At 45.0% G+C, this 18,234-nt stretch overlaps 1 protein-coding gene across 1 annotated transcript in view; it reads left to right on the plus strand.

Annotated features, from left to right (window-relative positions):
- The first annotated feature begins 1,467 nt into the window (after nt 1-1,467).
- tmc1 (transmembrane channel-like 1) overlaps nt 1,468-18,234 on the plus strand; it is a 153,100-nt gene continuing 136,333 nt past the window's right edge. The window contains exons 1-3 of the mRNA XM_072517636.1: nt 1,468-1,648; nt 16,037-16,093; nt 16,877-17,312. Coding sequence (XP_072373737.1) covers nt 1,468-1,648; nt 16,037-16,093; nt 16,877-17,312 — 674 coding nt within the window. The remainder of the gene's footprint in view (nt 1,649-16,036; nt 16,094-16,876; nt 17,313-18,234) is intronic.

The raw sequence follows: 18,234 nt of genomic DNA on the forward strand, positions 1-18,234 counted from the left end.
GATAGGCTAAGCGAATGGGCTAGGGTCTGGCAGATGGAATACAATGTTGACAAATGTGAGGTTATCCATTTTGGTAGGAATAACAGCAAAAGGGATTATTATTTAAATGATAAAATATTAAAACATGCTGCTGTGCAGAGAGACCTGGGTGTGCTAGTGCATGAGTCGCAAAAAGTTGGTTTACAGGTGCAACAGGTGATTAAGAAGGTGAATGGAATTTTGGCCTTTACTGCTAGAGGGATGGAGTTTAAGACTAGGGCGGCTATGCTGCAATTGTATAAGGTGTTAGTGAGGCCACACCTGGAGTATTGTGTTCAGTTTTGGTCTCCTTACTTGAGAAAGGACGTACTGGCATTGGAGAGTGTGCAGAGGAGATTCACTAGGTTAATCCCAGAGCTGATGGGGTTGCATTACGAGGAGAGGTTGAGTAGACTGGGACTGTACTCGTTGGAATTTAGAAGGATGAGGGGGGATCTTATAGAAACATATAAAATTATGAAGGGAATAGATAGGATAGATGCGGGCAGGTTGTTTCCACTGGCGGGTGAAAGCAGAACTAGGGGGCATAGCCTCAAAATAAGGGGAAGTAGATTTAGGACTGAGTTTAGGAGGAACTTCTTCACCCAAAGGGTTGTGAATCTATGGAATTCCTTGCCCAGTGAAGCAGTAGAGGCTTCTTCAGTAAATGTTTTTAAGATAGATAGATAGTTTTTTGAAGAATAAAGGGATTAAGGGTTATGGTGTTCGGGCCAGAAAGTGGAGCTGAGTCCACAAAAGATCAGCCATGATCTCATTGCATGGCGGAGCAGGCCCGAGGGGCCAGGTGGCCTACTCCTGCTCCTAGTTCTTATGTTCTTATGTTCTTATATGGTCTTGTCTTCAGGAGGTAATGTGGGAGTCGGTGATGGGGAATGATACTGATTAGCCTCTTGAGGTTTGATAGATAGATATATATCTGCCTGATAGACATCAGGGCTCTAGTCAATGTAGAAGGCAGCACTCCAACAGCTGACTGCAACTGCTGAGCCAATTAATGTGGAGGCCTTTCCTCTCATGTCTGACAGCTCTGACCCTTCTGGCCCTCTTATTTAACCACACTTTTGTGGCTGGCGATCAGGACTGGAAATGGCTCTGCTCCCATCTACTTACTTCAGTAGCATCCATCTCAGGCAGCAAGGATGCCGATCATTACCTGCTGAATGGCTGGATTTCCTTCCGGTGCATCCGACTTGTGAGCCCCTGCACACCATACTTATTCGCAGGCCTGTTCACCAAGCTCCCAGAGGTGCTGCTGCCTTTGTGTGACAGTATTAGATTGCACTTTCAGCAACTTAATGGACAAATATTTTTTTCAGTTAAAGGATGCAGGGGCAATTCTAACTAATGGCTCATTGTATCAGATTCTCTGCTACTGCAAATTCTGGCCCAATGTATTTTATTGAGGCAACGTGAGCAACCCAAACCACCATGTCCAGAACACGTAATAGAACTGAGAGTATAGAAGATGGCAGGAATCTAACTTCAGGCAGAGCAAAAAAGGTGACAAATATGAGACGGGAGATGGTCAATGCAGGATTGAGGGTGCTGTACCTGAATGCACGCAGTATAGGGGACAAGGTAAATGAGCATGATGGATACGTTGAAATTGGTCGGTACGATGTTGTGAGCATCACAGAGACATGGCTGCAAGGGGATCAGGGCTGGAACCTAAATATCCAAGGATACATGTCCTATCAAAAGGACAGGCAGATGGGCAAAGGGGGCGTGGTTGTATTGTTAATAAGGAATGAAGTTAAACAGATAGCAAGAAGCGATATTGGATCAGAAGGCATAGAATCTGTATCGGTAGAGTTGAGGAATCGCAAAGGTAAAAAGACCTGGGGCGAAATTCTCCTACCCGCCCCGCCACATTTCTGCGCCGACCGGCCGGCGGGAGTCTCCGTAACACCGGCCGGTCAATGGGGTTTCCCATTGTGGGGCACCCCCACGCCGTCGGGAAACCCCCGAGCGCCGGCAAAACGGAGACTCCCGCCGGCGGAGAATGACGCCCCTGATTTGAGTTATGTACAGACCCCCCAGCAGTAGTCAGGATGTGGGACAGAAAATAAATCAGGAGATAGAAAAGGCATATAAGAAAGGCAACATTGGGACTTCCGTGGCGTATGCAAGCGGGGCGGCCGCAGCAAGAAGAGGTCCCGCCGGTGGCCATGGTTTGCGGCGCTTTCGGGGATTTCTCAGATTTTTTGATCACCCCCGACTATCGCCGGCCTTTGGGGCTGTCACGGGCAGCTAGCGGAGCCGGTTTGAAAACCGGCGAGGAACCCCATGGCGGTGTCGGGCAGCGGGGGCTGAGGCGCTGGGCCCAGCACGCTCGAAGGCCAGAGCAGCAGGGGCGGAGCCAAACAGAGGCCGAGGCGGCAGGCCCGAGGCGCGATGTAGGTGGGATATCCCACATCGGATGGCTCCCACCTAGAATGTAATAAGAAGGTTGAAGTCCGGTCCCAGGGGAACTCTGGAGAATGTAAAAAAGAAGAAAAAGAAGTTTTCAAGAAGTTTGGTGAAAGTTTTTTTTCTCCCCTTTTTTTCTGTGTGAAGGAAGAAAAATTGTTTGTTTTTTTCAACAAAAAAAACAGATTGATGAAGGACAGAAGGGTGAAAAGGGGAACAAAGAAAGGAAAAACGATAAGCCGCTAAAGGATGCGAGACGCAGCGTCGAAGAAAGCGCCGCTGAATGAGAGGACGAGCAAGAGTGCTGACAAGATGGCGGAAGCTGAACCACATGGTGGGGCTGCACTACTTACGGTGGAGAAGATGACCGAGGTGATGGCAGTGGAGCTGGAAAAACAGTTTGCGAGGCACATGGAGGCCTTGGGGAAGAAGACGGCAGTCGCATTGAAGTCATTGGTGGAGGAGGCAATCGCCCCGGTAGCTGTGGCAAAGACATCAGCCGAGGTGAGAGAGCAGGGCGAGAAGATGAAGGAAGTGGAGGAGGCCGTGTCACAGCACAGCGACCAGTTCACCTCGGTGCGGGATGAGCTGCGGAGGGTGGTGGAGGTCAACAGAGGACTCCGAGTAAAGCTCGAGCACTTGGAGAACTGCTCAAGGCGGCACAATTTGATAATTGTGGGCTTGCCCGAAGGGACAGAGGGCCCAAGGCCAACAGAATATTTCACTAAGAAGTTGGCGGAGCTGATGGGGGAGGGTGAGAACCCCTCCCGGTACAAGCTAGACCGAGCTCATCGGTCATTAAGGCCGAAGCCCAAAGTGAACGAGCCGCCAAGAGCAGTAATTATCTGCTTCCATAAGTACTGCATGAAGGAGAAGGTATTAATCTGGGTGAAGCAGAAGTGCGAGGTGCAGTGGGATGGTGCTGTAGTTCGGATCTACCAGGACTTGAGGGTGGATTTGGCAAACAGACGAGCGGCGTTCGGGTGAGTGAAGGCGGCACTGCACAAAATGGGGGTGCGATTTGGTATGGTGTACCCGGCGAAGCTAAGGGTAACGTATAATGCCAAAGACTTTTATTTTGAGACAGTGGAGGCGGCTGAAGCATTCGGGAGGGCAGAAGGCTTGGGACAGACGTGAGGAGCGGAGCTGGAAGAGAGACTGTGGACTGTGTTTGGGCAGCTGGAAAATGTATAAACACTACAACTTTCTTTTTACTGATGTGCATTGTAATTTACTTCTCTTTGCATTGTTGCAGAGCTCAAGTTAATGGTCGGGTTGATTGGCGTTCAGTGTTGCGACGGTTATATCTTATTTTAGTGAATTGTATGGGTTGGATTGTTGTTTATGTTTTTTCTTTCTCTGGGACTGGAAGGAGACGATATATCTTGGCAGGGGGAGCCACCCGCGATAGGTAACTAATGTTGGCTAGTGAACGGAGGTGAGGTGAGAGGAGGGCTGCGGACATTGGAGCCTGGATAGCAGGTTTCAATGGGCCTACCAGGCGAGCGAGACGGGGGGAAGGGATTGATGCTGGGAGATGTTTTTTCAAGGGGAAATGTAGGGGGGGGGTTCTTGGGAGGGGGGGAAGGGGTTCGATGTTAATAATGGACAGGGGCGGGTCAGGCTTATGGGGCAGGGCCCGGTGGTATGATGATGGTGGATAAGAAGGGCGGGGGGGTGGGGGGGGGGTGGGGGGGGGGGGGTGGTGAGAGACCCCCAATTAGGATAGTCACGTGGAACGTGAGAGGGTTAGGAGGTCCGGTCAAAAGATCAAGGGTGCTTGCGCATCTTAAAAGTTTGGAAGCCGATGTGGCAATGCTGCAGGAGGGTCACTTGAGGGCGAAGGACCAGGTGAGACTTAAAAAGGACTGGGTTAGTCAAGTGTTTCACTCTGGATTTGACGGAAGGGCTCGAGGGGTAGTGGTGCAGGTCAGCAAAAGGGTACACTTCCAGATGGAGAAGGTGGTGGCAGACCAGGGGGGTAGATATGTGATTGTGACAGGGGCGCTGGAGGGGAGATTAGTGGCGCTGTTAAGTGTATACGGTACCAATTGAGACGATGTGGGATTTGTGAGGAAGGTGTTTGGCGCCATCCCCGACTTGGACACACACAAACTGATTGTGGGGGGGGACTGGAACTTGGTGCAAGTGCCAAGGTTGGACAGATCACAGCCGCGCTCGCTGGTCCCATCAGGGGGGGTGAAGGCGCTGGCTGGGCTAATGATGGAAATGGGAGGGGTGGACCCAAGATGGAAATGGGAGGGGTTTCTTCACCCAAGGGAACGGGAGTACTCGTTTTTCTCAGCAGTCCATAAGGTATACTCGCGGATCGACTTTTTTGTGGTGGGGAAGGCTTTGCTGGCTGGGGTTAAGGGGTCGGAATACACGGCAATTGCAGTGTCAGATCATGCTCCGCATTGGGTGGATATTGTACTGGAGAAGGGGGCAGCGCAGAGACCGGGGTGGAAATTGGATGTGGGACGTTTGGGGAACCAAGTGTTCTGTGAGAAAATTGAAAAGGTAATTAAGGAATATGTAGGTTTCACCTGTACGGGTGAGGTGTCGAAGGCAGTTGTCTGGGAGGCTCTAAAGGCGGTGGTGAGTGGTGAGGTAATTTTGTTTAAGGCCAGGGTGGACAAAGAGGCGAGGTTGGAGCGGCAGAGGGTAATAGATGAGATGTTGGAGGTAGATAGGAGTTATGTAGAGGATGGGGACCCAGCGAAGCTGGAAAAGAGGAAGGAATTACAGGCGAGCTTCGACCGACTGTCTACCAGGAAGGCGGTGCGCCAACTGAGACGAGCAAGAGGTGCAGCTTATGAACATGGAGATAAGGCGTATGTTAGCAGGTCACCTCCGGAGGGAAGCAGTGGCAAGGGAAATTCTTCAGGTGAGGGATAGAGCAGGGAAGTTGGTGGTGGCTCCGGATCTGATTAACAAGGTTTTTGACTCAGACAGACCCATGAGGGTCACCTTGGGGTCGAGAAATGTCGACACAGAGCTCGGCAGGCAGTTTACTGGCCTGGCACCAGCCAGGACATTGCCAACACGGTCCACAACTACGCAACCTGCCAGAAGTTTCAACCAGCTCAGCCCAAGGAAACGCTGCAACAGCACAAGATCGTGACTTCTCCGTGGTCCAAGGTGGGGATAGACTTCTTTCAAGCAAATGGGCGTGATTACGTGCTCTTGGTCGACTACTTCTCCAGCTACTCGGAAGTGGTGAAACTGTCAGACCTCATGTCCAAGTCAGTGATTAAAGCCTGCAAAGGGACGTTTCCCCGGCACCGGATACCACTCACAGTAATGAGTGACAATGATCCATGTTTCCTCAGCCAAGAGTGTTCCGACTTTGCACGATCCTACCACTTCAGGCATATCACATCCAGTCCCCATTACCCGCAATCAAACGGGAAGGCCGAAAAAGGGGTCCATATTGTCAAGCGGTTGCTGTGCAAGGCTGCAGACTCAGCCTCGGATTTCAACCTGGCGCTGTTGGCATACAGGGCAACCCCTCTGTCGACTGGTTTGTCTCCGACGCAGCTGCTCATGAACCACAACCTGAGGACGACTGTTCCAGCCATCCATGTTCCAGACCTTGACCACCTCACGGTGCTGCAGAAAGTGCAGCGATCCAGGGACCAGCAGAAGGTCACGTATGATGCTCGTGCCACAGATCTGCCTGCGCTGGCTCCAGACGATGTTGTTCGCGTCCAGTTGCTTGAGGGAGGCTGGTCAGCCCCAGCTATTGTCATCAGGCAGGCTGCCCCCAGATCTTTCATTGTTCAACTGGCTGATGGCTCCATTCTACGGCACAACAGGAGGGCGCTGTGCAAAGTTCCCTGCCCACCACCTGACCGCACATCTCCGCATGTCATCATGCTGCCTCAGGACATCTCGCCCCACGTGGCCACCAATCTGGCAGTGATCCCGCCTGTCCACGAGGCCACCGAAATGGCAGCAATCCCGCCTGTCCAGGTGCCAGCGTCCCCCCCCCTCCACCTCTGAGGCGATCAACAAGAATTCGTCGCCCACCACAGAGACTGAATCTATAGACTTAAATTTTGTGAATTTTGTTCAGTTTGCTCTGTATCTGCACGATAGACACCTTCCCATGTACACATGTTCATTTATTCACCACTTGTACATAGTCATGCATGTATATACCGCCACGTTCCAAAATTTATTTTAAAGAGGGGAGATGTCATAATATCCATTCATGTATATAATAAGATGCAGACTGGCAGTGATTGACACACAGGACAACCAATGAACACACACGACACAGAACAACCAATCACCAGACAGGACACCACCACTATAAAGCCCACAGGGCATTAAGACTCTCTCTCACAGGACACAGCTACTGAGACAGTTAGAGTGCACAAGCCAGTGAGCACCATCTCCATGTGGTAGAGAGCTAGTCTGGTCAAGCCAGTAGGAGGTTATCAGTTAGATTAATAGAGTGTCAACCCACAGCGGATTATGTACAGCAATCAGCAACTTCAATAAAACAGTGTTGGACCATCTCCTGTGTCGGAAGCCTGTTTCCAGTTTCACTGCATCCAGTTGCAGTCAACGTTGAACCAACTCACATAACACATCAGTGACTAGTGGTGTTCCACAGGGATCAGTGCTGGGGCCTCTGTTGTTGTGGTGTACATAAACGATTTGGAGGAAAATGTAGCCGGTCTGATTAGTAAATTCGCAGATGCGCCAAGGTTGGTGGAGTGGCAGATAGTGTTGAGGATTGTCAGAAGATACAGCAGGAGATAGATAGGTGGAGACTTGGGCAGAGAAATGGCAAATCGAGTTTAATCTGGACAAATGTGGGGTAATGCATTTTGGTAAGTCTAACATAGAGGGAAAATATACCGTAAATGGTAAAACTCTTAGGAATATAGAAAGTCAGAGAGATCTGGGCATACAGGTCCACAGATGTTTGAAGGTGGCAACACAAGTGGACAAGGTAGTCAAAAAAGCACATGGAATGCTTGCCTTCATTGTACGGGGCATCGAGTATAAAACTGGCAATTCATGCTACAGTTGTATCGAACCTTGGTAAGGCCGCACTTGGAATATTGCGCACAATCCTGGTCGTAGAGGCTTTGGAGAGGGTGCAGAGGAGGTTTACCAGGATGTTGACTGGTCTGGATGGTGTTACCTATGTGAAGTGGCTGAATAGATTCGGACTGTTTATATTAGAAAGACGGAAGTTGAGGGGTGACCTGATAGAGGTCTACAAGATTATGAGGGGCATGGATAGAGTGGATCGCAGGCACTCTTTCCCAGGGTGGAGAGGTCAGTCACCAGGGGGCAGAGGTTTAAGTTCCGTGGGGCAAAGGAGATGTGTGAGGCAGGTTTTTTACACAGAGGGTGGTGAGTGCCTGGAATGCTTTGCCAGGGGAGGTTGTGAAAGCAGATACATTAAGGGCATTCAAAAGGCATCTTGACAAACACATGGATAGGATGGGTATAGAGGGACACGGCACAAGGAAGTGCTGAGGGTTTTGGCAAAGGTTGGTATCATGACTGGTACAGGCTTGGAGGGCCGAAGGTCCTGTTCCTGTGCGGTATTGTTCTTTGTTCTTTGTTCAGTGGACGTGATCTATTTAGATTACCAGAAGGCTTTTGACAAGGTACCATATAGGAGGCTGTTAAATAAGTTTAAGAGCCCATGGTAGTAAGGGTAAGATATTGGTATGGATAGAGGATTGGCTGACTGGCAGAAGCAGAGAGTGGGGATAAAGGGGTCTTTTTCAGGATGGCAGTCAGTGACTAGTGGTGTGCCTCAGGGTTTGATGTTGGGATCACAACATTTCACAATATACATTGATAATCTGGAAGAAGGAATTGAGGGCAGTGTTGCTAAGTTTGCAAATGTCACAAAGGTATGCAGAGGGACAGGTAGTATTGAGGAAGCAGAGGATTTGGACAGGCTAGGAGAGTGGACAAAGAAGTGGCAGATGAAATACAATGTGGAAAAGTGTGAGGTTATGCACTTCGGTAGGAAGAATGGAGGCATAGACTATTTTCTAAATGGGAAAAGGCTTCGGAAAGCAGAAGCACAAAGTGACGTTGGAGTCCTAGTTCAAGATTCTCTTAAGGTTAATGCGTAGGTTCAGTCGGCAGTTAGGAAGGCAAATGCAATGTTAACATTCATGTTGAGAGGGCTCGAATACAAGACAAGGGATGTACTTCTGAGGCTGTAAATGGCTCTGGTCAGACCCCATTTGGAGTATTGTGAGCAGTTTTGGGCCCCATATCTAAGGAAGAATGTGCTGGCCTTGGAAAGGGTCCAGAGGAGGTTCACAGGAATGATCCCTGGAATGAAGAGCTTGTCATATGAGGAGCAGTTGAGGACTCTGGGTCTGTACTCATTGGAGTTTAGAAGGATGAGGGGGATCTTATAGAAACTTACAGGATACTGTGAGGCCTGGATTAAGTGAACGTGGAGAGGATGTTTCCACTTGTAGGAAAAATTAGAACCAGAGGTCACAGCCTCAGACTAAAGGGACGATCCTTTAAAACAGAAATGAGGAGGAGTTTCTTGAGCCAGAGGGTGGTGAATCTGTGGAACTCTTTGCCATAGAAGGCTATAGAGGCCAAATCACTGGGTGTCTTTAAGACAGAGATAGATAGGTTCTTGATCAATAAGAGGTTATGGGGAGAAGGCAGGAGAATGGGGATGAGAAACATATCAGCCATGATTGAATGGCAGAGCAGGATCGATGGGCTGAGTGGCCTAATCCTGCTCCTATGTCTTTTGGTCTTATGTCTACCTGCCAATGTAGGTAAGAACCTCTATCCTCCTATCCTCATGTCGACTAATCTGATGCACCTTCCTATTCAATAAGGATTGTAAAATGATTTTATGTATATAATGCGTGCGTAATTCAATAGGGAACTTCACCTGAAATTTGCCATGCTGTATCCAGGATTTTCAGTCTATTAAATTTAACAGATGGAAAATCATGTGCAAATATTTAAAGTAAAATCATCACAGCAATAAAAAACACAGCCAAAGCAAATGATTTGCCACTGACACACACCATTCAAATGAAACAGAATAGATTTGTTTTTCACGTACCAAGTGTCTTTTGAAACTTGCACATTCGTTAACTGAGAAAAATTATTTTTCTTAACCTGCGTTTCCTCTCACATTGAGCAGGATTACTATTGCAACAACACAATCACCAGTAGGGTAGAACCAACCTGTCTCACGATAGTGTGATCCTAGCTCACATTTCCAGTGGACATGTCTTCTTGTTAGCAGTGTGGTTTCATAAAACTATTCCTTAGATCTGGAATTGTGGGATAAGAGCTGGATAACACATTCTTCTGTGGTTGGAGTTGAGTTGCAATTCTGGGTGGAATAATGTTATGTCCTTTCGACAAATAGTTGCAGTTTGGGACCAGTTTTGGGTCCCGACTTGCTGATAACATGCATGCGGTGTGATTTTATGCCACATCGATTGCCATTGATTGCGGGTGGGTTCCTGACATTGCAGGCCCAATAAGAAGGCCGGAAGGAATGACTGGAGCCCTTGGTGAGTGCTGCTGTACAAGGATTGGGACTGCAAGGGCACCTCAATCTTATGATGCCCCCTGGACAGGTATTAAATTAGATAAATTAATATGTGGCCACGGCTGAAAGACCACCCCTGTGGAGGGTAAGCTCCTCCACAAGATGGCCTGTGGTCACAGCTGTGGTCCCCTTATCCCTGCATTCCTGGTGGGCGGTCATGGGGGAGTGAAATGGTCATCTCAGCCTCCCAAACCAACTGCCAGCAAGCCACGTCCAGGCACCTGCCAGGCTTTGGTCTCAGCAGGGAGCCTGTCCACCACTGGAAAGATCCCAGAGATCACCCCAATTTGCCCACAATTGAGCATTTAGTTATATAGACTGGCCACCTGCTGTTGCCAGGTAGGTAGCCTTGCAGTTTCATCCGACCTCTGGAAAGATTGTCCAAAGGCAGGAAAACATCAAACTGCTGACTTGAGGTGGTCATTTCACAATTTCCTCCTGTCCTGGCATCAGGGACAACTCTGAGGGACGGGGAAGATTCCGTCCATTGAAGCAGTGTAGAGCGTGCTTTACCTTGCACATAGCTAGTGCGAACATTTTCAAAAATAAATTTAGAGTGCACAATTAATTTTTTCCAATTAAGGGGCAGTTTAGCTTGGCCAATACACCTACCCTGCACATCTTTGTGTTGTGGGGGCGAAACCCACGCTGACATGGGAAAAATGTGCAAACTCCACACGGACAGTGACCCAGAGCCGCAATTGAACCTGGGACCTTGGCGCCGTGAGGCAGCAGTGCTAACCACTGCGCCACCGTGCTGCCTAGCTCGTGCTAACCTGACACTGAAATGCCTGAATGATTCTTCATCATTGACATTCTGGCCTTGAGGAATATAAATATTCACAAAAAGAACCTGCAATCAGGAGAAAACACAGATTGACTTCCATGATCAGATTTCATTATTGGTCTAACTGTAATAATGGTCAGCATCCCCATGTAAGTACCTCTTGGTGAGGGATTTGGAAATCATCAGGATATGTTGAAATATTTCAAAACAAAATTTGGCTTGCATTTACTTCTGGGATTTTTCAATATGTCTGCCTCACGAAAGAATAAAAGTTGGGATAAAGTTATGAATTTCACTATTGTGTGATAACACCTATACAGATTTTAAAAAGCAGCAGGGGACTGGGAGAAGATTCACGAGGTTAAACAAAGATAACTTCAGATATTGTTTACATTAGCAAAGGTTAATTTACCTGCCAGCAGGTGTGCTTGTAGTTCAACACCATTCCTTTGTAATGACATTTTCTGAGCACTTGTACCATTCTGTTCGAGGTTTCTCATCAGAATGAGCCATTGCATTTGGTTTCTGCACATTGCCAACACTGCCATTAAAGTATATCTGTCGAGTGCATCTTTCTATTCTGGGTACTTGTGCTATTGTTAAGATGACTCTATAACTTCTATCTACAGTCTTTCTTCCAACTCTAGGCTCTAAATAACTGCTGTGACACAGCAATGTGCTGCACAGAAATGCCACACTGCAGTGCAATTTTCCATTTCATTTTTGATATGCCATTTAACCGGCATCGTCTGCTTCAAATCAGTTAACACAATTGTGATAGACTGCTGATCTATATCCATTAATTGTTAATTTTTTCAGTGCTATGGGGTATATGAGGCATAATTGAAAATCAAATTCAAACTCAGAGAAGCAATTTCAAGAGCTGTAATCTTTGAATGCATTGCACATTTACAGCCATTAGGCCACACTTTAAGCATTGTTGTTGAAGTCCATAGCTCCGATATTCTTGCCCCTTTGATAATAAGAAATAGTATAATTTTGTGAGAATATTGAAAAGGCAGAAGATAAAGGATATAACTCATAACCAGGATAACTAAATACACTTCGGGGCATGTTAATATAAAAGCCTTGTGGTGAAAAAAATGACCACTCGAGTCAGTGAGATTCAAGCAAGCAAGGACTTTATTACAAGTCAATGCTGGGGTAAACACAGTCTGATTCTACAGGATGTCTCTCTGATACAAAGGGTGTGTAGCATACTTATAGCTTATAGTTATCAACTTAGTTCAACCATCAGCTATTGTCACACATATTTTGCAAACCCTGATAAGCTGAATTGTTCAGGCTGCATATGTTCTTTGTATTCATTAGAAAGGTTTTGATGCCTCGGATCTAATGCCTCCCTGTTTGTGCTCTTAGTGCATGAACATTTGTTTAACCATCCAAGGAAGATCATTAAGTCTTGTGACTTGTAACTTTAACTAGATCCCCATAGCACTGGCTATATATCCATCATGCCAGCAATGTTGGCTATATTTCCTGTCATGCCTATAGCATTGGCTAACTTTCCCATCATAAATCCAAAGTGCTCTCATAGCTACATTTGCCTATTCTAAAGCTATTAATGCATTTCTTACTACCAACCTTAATATGATACCATTTCAGTTACCTCACTTCAGCCTTGATGCACGATCAATTACACAAAGACGAGAGTAGGATGTAATCGAGGCTTTATTACACTGAGATGTGTGGCCTCCTACAGCAGCTGACAAAATGGCTGCTGTACTGGGAGCACACATATTTATACTCCGCCTACTGGGTGGCGCCAGCAGGCAGGGATCTACCCCCGTACCTGTAGTACAGGGGCCTTACCGTAAAGCACCTATATCAACATCCTATATATACACTATATACATCAGTGGTGACTACCACAATCCTTATCTAATCTTAGGAAAAAAAGGAGATAAGAGTAAAAGGTTCTGTAACATGAATCTGCACAGATTACTCATACAAACTGTCCTTAAGAATTTCTACCCATTAAATGTGGATTAATACACCAGGATGGGCCAGGTTTCTTGAGTGTTGCTAGAGTTGCACTCATTCAGGAAAATGGAGAGTATTCCATTACACTCTCGACTTCTACCTTGTAGATGGTTGACATGCTTTAGGGAGTGAAGAGGTGAGTTACTCATAGCAGAATCCTAGCTTTGGACCTTCTCTTGTATAAACAGCATATATCGTTTGTCTAGTTCAGTTTCTGGTGAATGGTAACCTCCAGGATATTGATAGTGGGAAATCTGGCAGTAGTAATGTCATTGAATGTCAAGGGGTGATGGTTAGATTCACTCTTGTTGGAGATGGTCAATTCCTGGCACTTCTGTGGCATGAATGTTACTTTTCACCTATCAGCCCAAACCGTGTTGTCCAGGTTTAGCTGCATATGGACACGGATGGCTTCAGTGTCTGACGAGTAAGTGGGAAGTCCCATTGGTAGTACATGCCAACCAGACAGTTGAGAAGCCAGTGATGGGCGATATCCTGTGATCAGGATCTGGGGCAGAAGTTCTACCTGCCAAGAATTACCAGCTAGGTGGTGTGTGGCTGTTTCCAGAATGACGACCACCCAAGGCCCAGGATCCAGGCCAGAGGCGAGTAATGGGAGGGATTTCAGAAGGTGGGGTTGTGGGAGAGCACGGTAGCATTGTGGATAGCACAATTGCTTCACAGCTCCAGGGTCCCAGGTTCGATTCCGGCTTGGGTAACTGTCTGTGCGGAGTCTGCACATCCTCCCCGTGTCTGCGTGGGTTTCCTCCGGGTGCTCCGGTTTCCTCCCACAGTCCAAAGATGTGCAGGTTAGGTGGATTGGCCATGATAAATTGCCCTTAGTGTCCAAAATTGCCCTTAGTGTTGGGTGGGGTTACTGGGTTATGGGGATAGGGTGGAGCTGTTAACCTTGGGTAGGGTGCTCTTTCCAAGAGCCAGTGCAGACTCGATGGGCCGAATGGCCTCCTTCTGCACTGTAAATTCCATGATAAGCTATGATAAGAGAGGGTTGTGAAGGAGCCAGCAGAAAAGGCAGGAGGGTGGCTCTCAGCGTGTCCCACCTTCCTGATTCCTTGATCAGGCATTGAGTGCCTTTGAATGTGGGACCATCCTCCTGCCTCCCAGGAGCTAGCAAACAAACACAACAGCACACCAGGGTTAGCTTGCCATGTTCTTGCGTGTCAAGGCTCCTCATCCTTGGGTTAATAACTGCATTTAAAGTCTTGCTGCTATACTTAATAATGGATTCTAGCATTTTCCCAATGCAAGATATTAGACTAACTGGCCTATAATTTCCTGCTTTCTGTCTCCCTCCTTCCTTGAATAATGCTACATTTGTGGCTTTCCAGAATCTAGGGATTTGAGAAAATTACAACCAACATATCCACTATCTCTACAGCCCACTTCCTTTAAAGTTCTATATGATGCCAGTCATCAGGTCAGGTGGATTATAATTATCTTCATTTAAATTTTGGATGCTAGTTTCAGCCCTGATTTGTGTCCATTAATTTTACCACTACTTTTTTTCTATTACTGAAAAAAGAAACATGTCAAAGCTTTTCCTTTTGTGCTGATGTGGACATTTCGCAGGACATGTCTCTTCAAGTTTTCTACTAGCAAACACAATTTTTTATTGTGATTATAATTTTTATAAGTTCCTCCTCCCTTTCGATCCCCTGCTTTCTACTATTCTAAGGATGCTTTGTGTGTCTTCTACTGTGAAGACAGGCAGAAAATAAATGTTCAAATTTTCTGCTATTTCCTCATTTACCATTATAAAAGTCCCAAGACTCAGTGACCTGAGTCATCCAGACTCGAAACATTAGCTCACTTCTCTCTCCACAGATGCTGTCAGACCTGCTGAGATTGTCCAGTATTTTATGTTTTGGCTCACTGTCCCTTACTTTTTTCCTTCTCATAGACTTGTCGACATATTTGCTGTCTGTTTTATATTTCTTGGTAGTTTTCCCTCATTCTTTAATTCCTTCCTTTATTTTGTTTTAGTCATCCATTGCCGGTTTCTAAAATGTTCCAAAATCTACTGGCCATTGAACTTTATAGCAGTGTACATATTTTCTTTCAGTTTGATACCATCCTTAACTTCTTTAGTTAGCCACAAATGGTCCTTGATGTTTAAACAACCCTCTTGTAATAGCTAGCATGGGGCCTATGACGTGGGAATGATTATCGTCCCCATGGTCCTTACGGAGTATGAGCTCCCCCCCCCCCCCCCCCCCCCCCCCTGCCTTGGGCGGGGATTTCTATTAACCTCTGTATAAAAGATTGGCCAGTAAGACACCGATGAGAAAGGAATCTGGTAGGGATCTATGGGCTGTGTATAGAGTGTGCTGTAAGTAAATACTTTGTTTCTTTATTTTACTCGGCGTGGTCTCCCTGTGTCCTTATTAAACCTCTCATAGGAACTTTCTTTCTCAACGGAATATATATTTTTTTAGAGTTACAAAATATCTCCTTAAATGTCTGCCATTGCTTCCCTATTGTCTTACTTTTTAACATATTTTTCCAGTCCATTTTAGCCAACTTTCTCTTCATGTCATTATAATTATCTTCACTTAAATTTAAGATGCTAGTTTCAGACCTGATTTTTGTACCCTCAAAATGAATGTGAAATTCTATCATGTTATGATCACTCTTACCCTGAGGATCTTATTATGAAGTCATTAATTAATCCTGTCTCATTCAATTTACCAGGTCTAAAATAGCCTGTTCCCTAGTTGGTTCCAGAATTGTACGAAGAAACTGTCCTGAATACACTCACTCAATGAACTCAACAACCCGGCTAGCTTTGCCAATTTTTTTGTCCAGTTCCTGCCTTGTTAGTGACACTTACATCCCATGAAAGAATTTAAAACAATGAGAAAAATCATGGTCAATTTGGATCCCTGAACTAGTTTTGAACTAGTAGTGAAGTCAGTGAGAAATCTTTCAGATTTTCTTTCTCTATAAATTAGCAGGAGATTTTTCCATAAGCTTTTTGCCTCTTCCAGAGATTCACAAAACTGCTCATGAGTGGGACATGTTTGTAAATCATGATGCTGCAGACATCATGGTTGTGATGAACCAGTTAGTCTCCTCCTGTCCTCATTTTGTTGTACTGAGAGTTTGAAGTTAATTAAAATGAGTCACAGGCTGAAGTTGCAGAACCAGGATTACAGAATAATATCATAGTCTTGGTATTTATTTTCCAACAGTGAGTATTGAGGTGGATAATGATGAAAGTGATGATGAGGAACAGGATGAAGAAACAGGTGAGATGCTTTTGCCTAGACATGCATTCTCTTTACCATGCAATACATAAAGATACAGACACTACAAATACAGAATTACTAGGAAATGGCACCATGGTAAAATGCCTTGTAATGAAGAGGATATAATTTCCTAGATTCTGTGCTTTTTTCATTTTAATTTGAGAGAAACTAGTGAGAAATATATGCAGACCTAAATAGCTGAATTTCCACTGTAGTGCCCACTGCAATATCTGTTGCCATTCATCAAAATGTTGGTCCTGTTGTGTCAGTTCATTGCAAATAAGGTAATAATGAAATGGCAATATTGTTCGTGCTATTTTTCATCAGATACAGATTAAAAAAATCTTAGTCATTTTGATTTTGTGTTGCTATCTGCCTTTGTGCCATTTGATGTAGGGCTGTCAGTCCTTCCTTCCCCCAATTTCAGATCTAGCACACGGGTTTTCCCATTTTGAATTTCTTTCTATTTCTGCTTCCTGTAAGAAGTGGGGGAAACAATCTAAACTGCATAGTTCCTTGATGTTTAAACAGCATGATAGGGTTTTTAATACCATCTGAACTATCGGAATCATTGGAAATAGTGAAATTGTGGAAAATAATTTGTCTGGTGTCAAGAAAATTGCCAACTCTTTATCCTTTAGGCTTTTGTATTATGTGTTTTAATAATATCACAGGGAATTCTTTTTTACATCTCAGTGTTCAGTTATTATTTATTTGTATGTATGGGATTAGAGCTCCTGATTCAGTACAAATGTAATGCACAGCTTTGTCCATCTAATTAAGATAATGATGACTCAGATGTGGAACCACAAAACTCAAAGAAAACAGCACAAAGGAGCAGGAATGGAAAGAGAAAGACCGAGCAAGAATCAAAGGAGCGATCTGATACATCGGAAGAGGAGAAACAAGAGAAAAATAGAAAGAAAAATGTGAAAAATAGGACCAAATCAACCAATAGGAACAAGGCAGATGAAGTAGAGGAAGAAACAATTAAAAACAGGAAAAACAGGAGAAATGTAAAATCTGCGAAGAAAGATTCTGATGATGATGAGACTGAAGATGAGTCAGTGGACAAGACAAAGAAAGGAAAAAGGGGAAAAAAGCAAATGGACAGTGAGAGTGAAGAGGAGGATAACATGAAAAGAGGCAAGAAAAAGGATAAGAAAGACAAAACGGGTGGCAATAAAGACAGAGGCAATAAAAAGAAAGGTGATTCAAGGTACGCCTAATTTTTCTGAAGGTTGGAACTGACTGAATGCAAAATAACTTAATGAGCGAAGAACTGGTATATTCATGTTTGCATAACTGATTTCTAATGTTTGCAAATGAGTGACATTTTGCTGCTTTACAGATGTTTGAAGTTCAGACTACAGAGATTTATTTTTAATTAACCCCCATTTCAGATTTAGAACTTTGACCAGCTTGACTGTTTTGTTGAATTTTCTCCGTGACCTAATCTTTAGTTACAGACAGGAGTTGACAAAGATCAAAGAATGGTTTACTTGGCAGCTTCTCACTCTTCACTCAATGATTGATAAGTTGTAGAAAGTAAAAATATTGCAAATATTAACAACAGTGGGAGATAGAAATAAATCGATTGTTATGCAACTTTAATTAAAATCTCCTCCAAACCCTGATAAAACAGATTTGCAAGCTTCATTTTATTGAACAGTAATGTTGAAACATTTTGTACTCTTAGTTATTTATTTTTGCATTTGTGAGTATTATGGTATAGTTGTGGTGTTGATCTGGTGCACTGCTAATTTTAACGCCTTGAGCAAATTACTCAAATAATACAGCAGTCTAAATCTCAAAAACAGATGAATGAAGATTTTGCTCCAAGAGATATTTCATTACTCTGCATCAACAAATTAGGCATTACTGTCAGTATATGTTGTAAACAAGTGCCATTCGAGAACAAATCTAATACATGCACTCACTTCATGTTGTGGTCCTGATTGCTGCTGGAAATAGGCAATCTAATTTTTCATCCTTTAATTGAAACCAACCTTAACTTCTGATTGGTTATGGCTTTTCAATTAGTATCATAAAATGGCCTCATTTTTTGGGGGACGTGGGCGTCGCTGTGCCAGCATTAATTGCCCATCCCTAATTGCCCTTGAGCGGGCAGTTAAGAGTCT

Source organism: Scyliorhinus torazame, chromosome 9, assembly GCF_047496885.1.
Source record: "Scyliorhinus torazame isolate Kashiwa2021f chromosome 9, sScyTor2.1, whole genome shotgun sequence".
NCBI classification, from domain to species: Eukaryota; Metazoa; Chordata; class Chondrichthyes; order Carcharhiniformes; family Scyliorhinidae; genus Scyliorhinus; species Scyliorhinus torazame.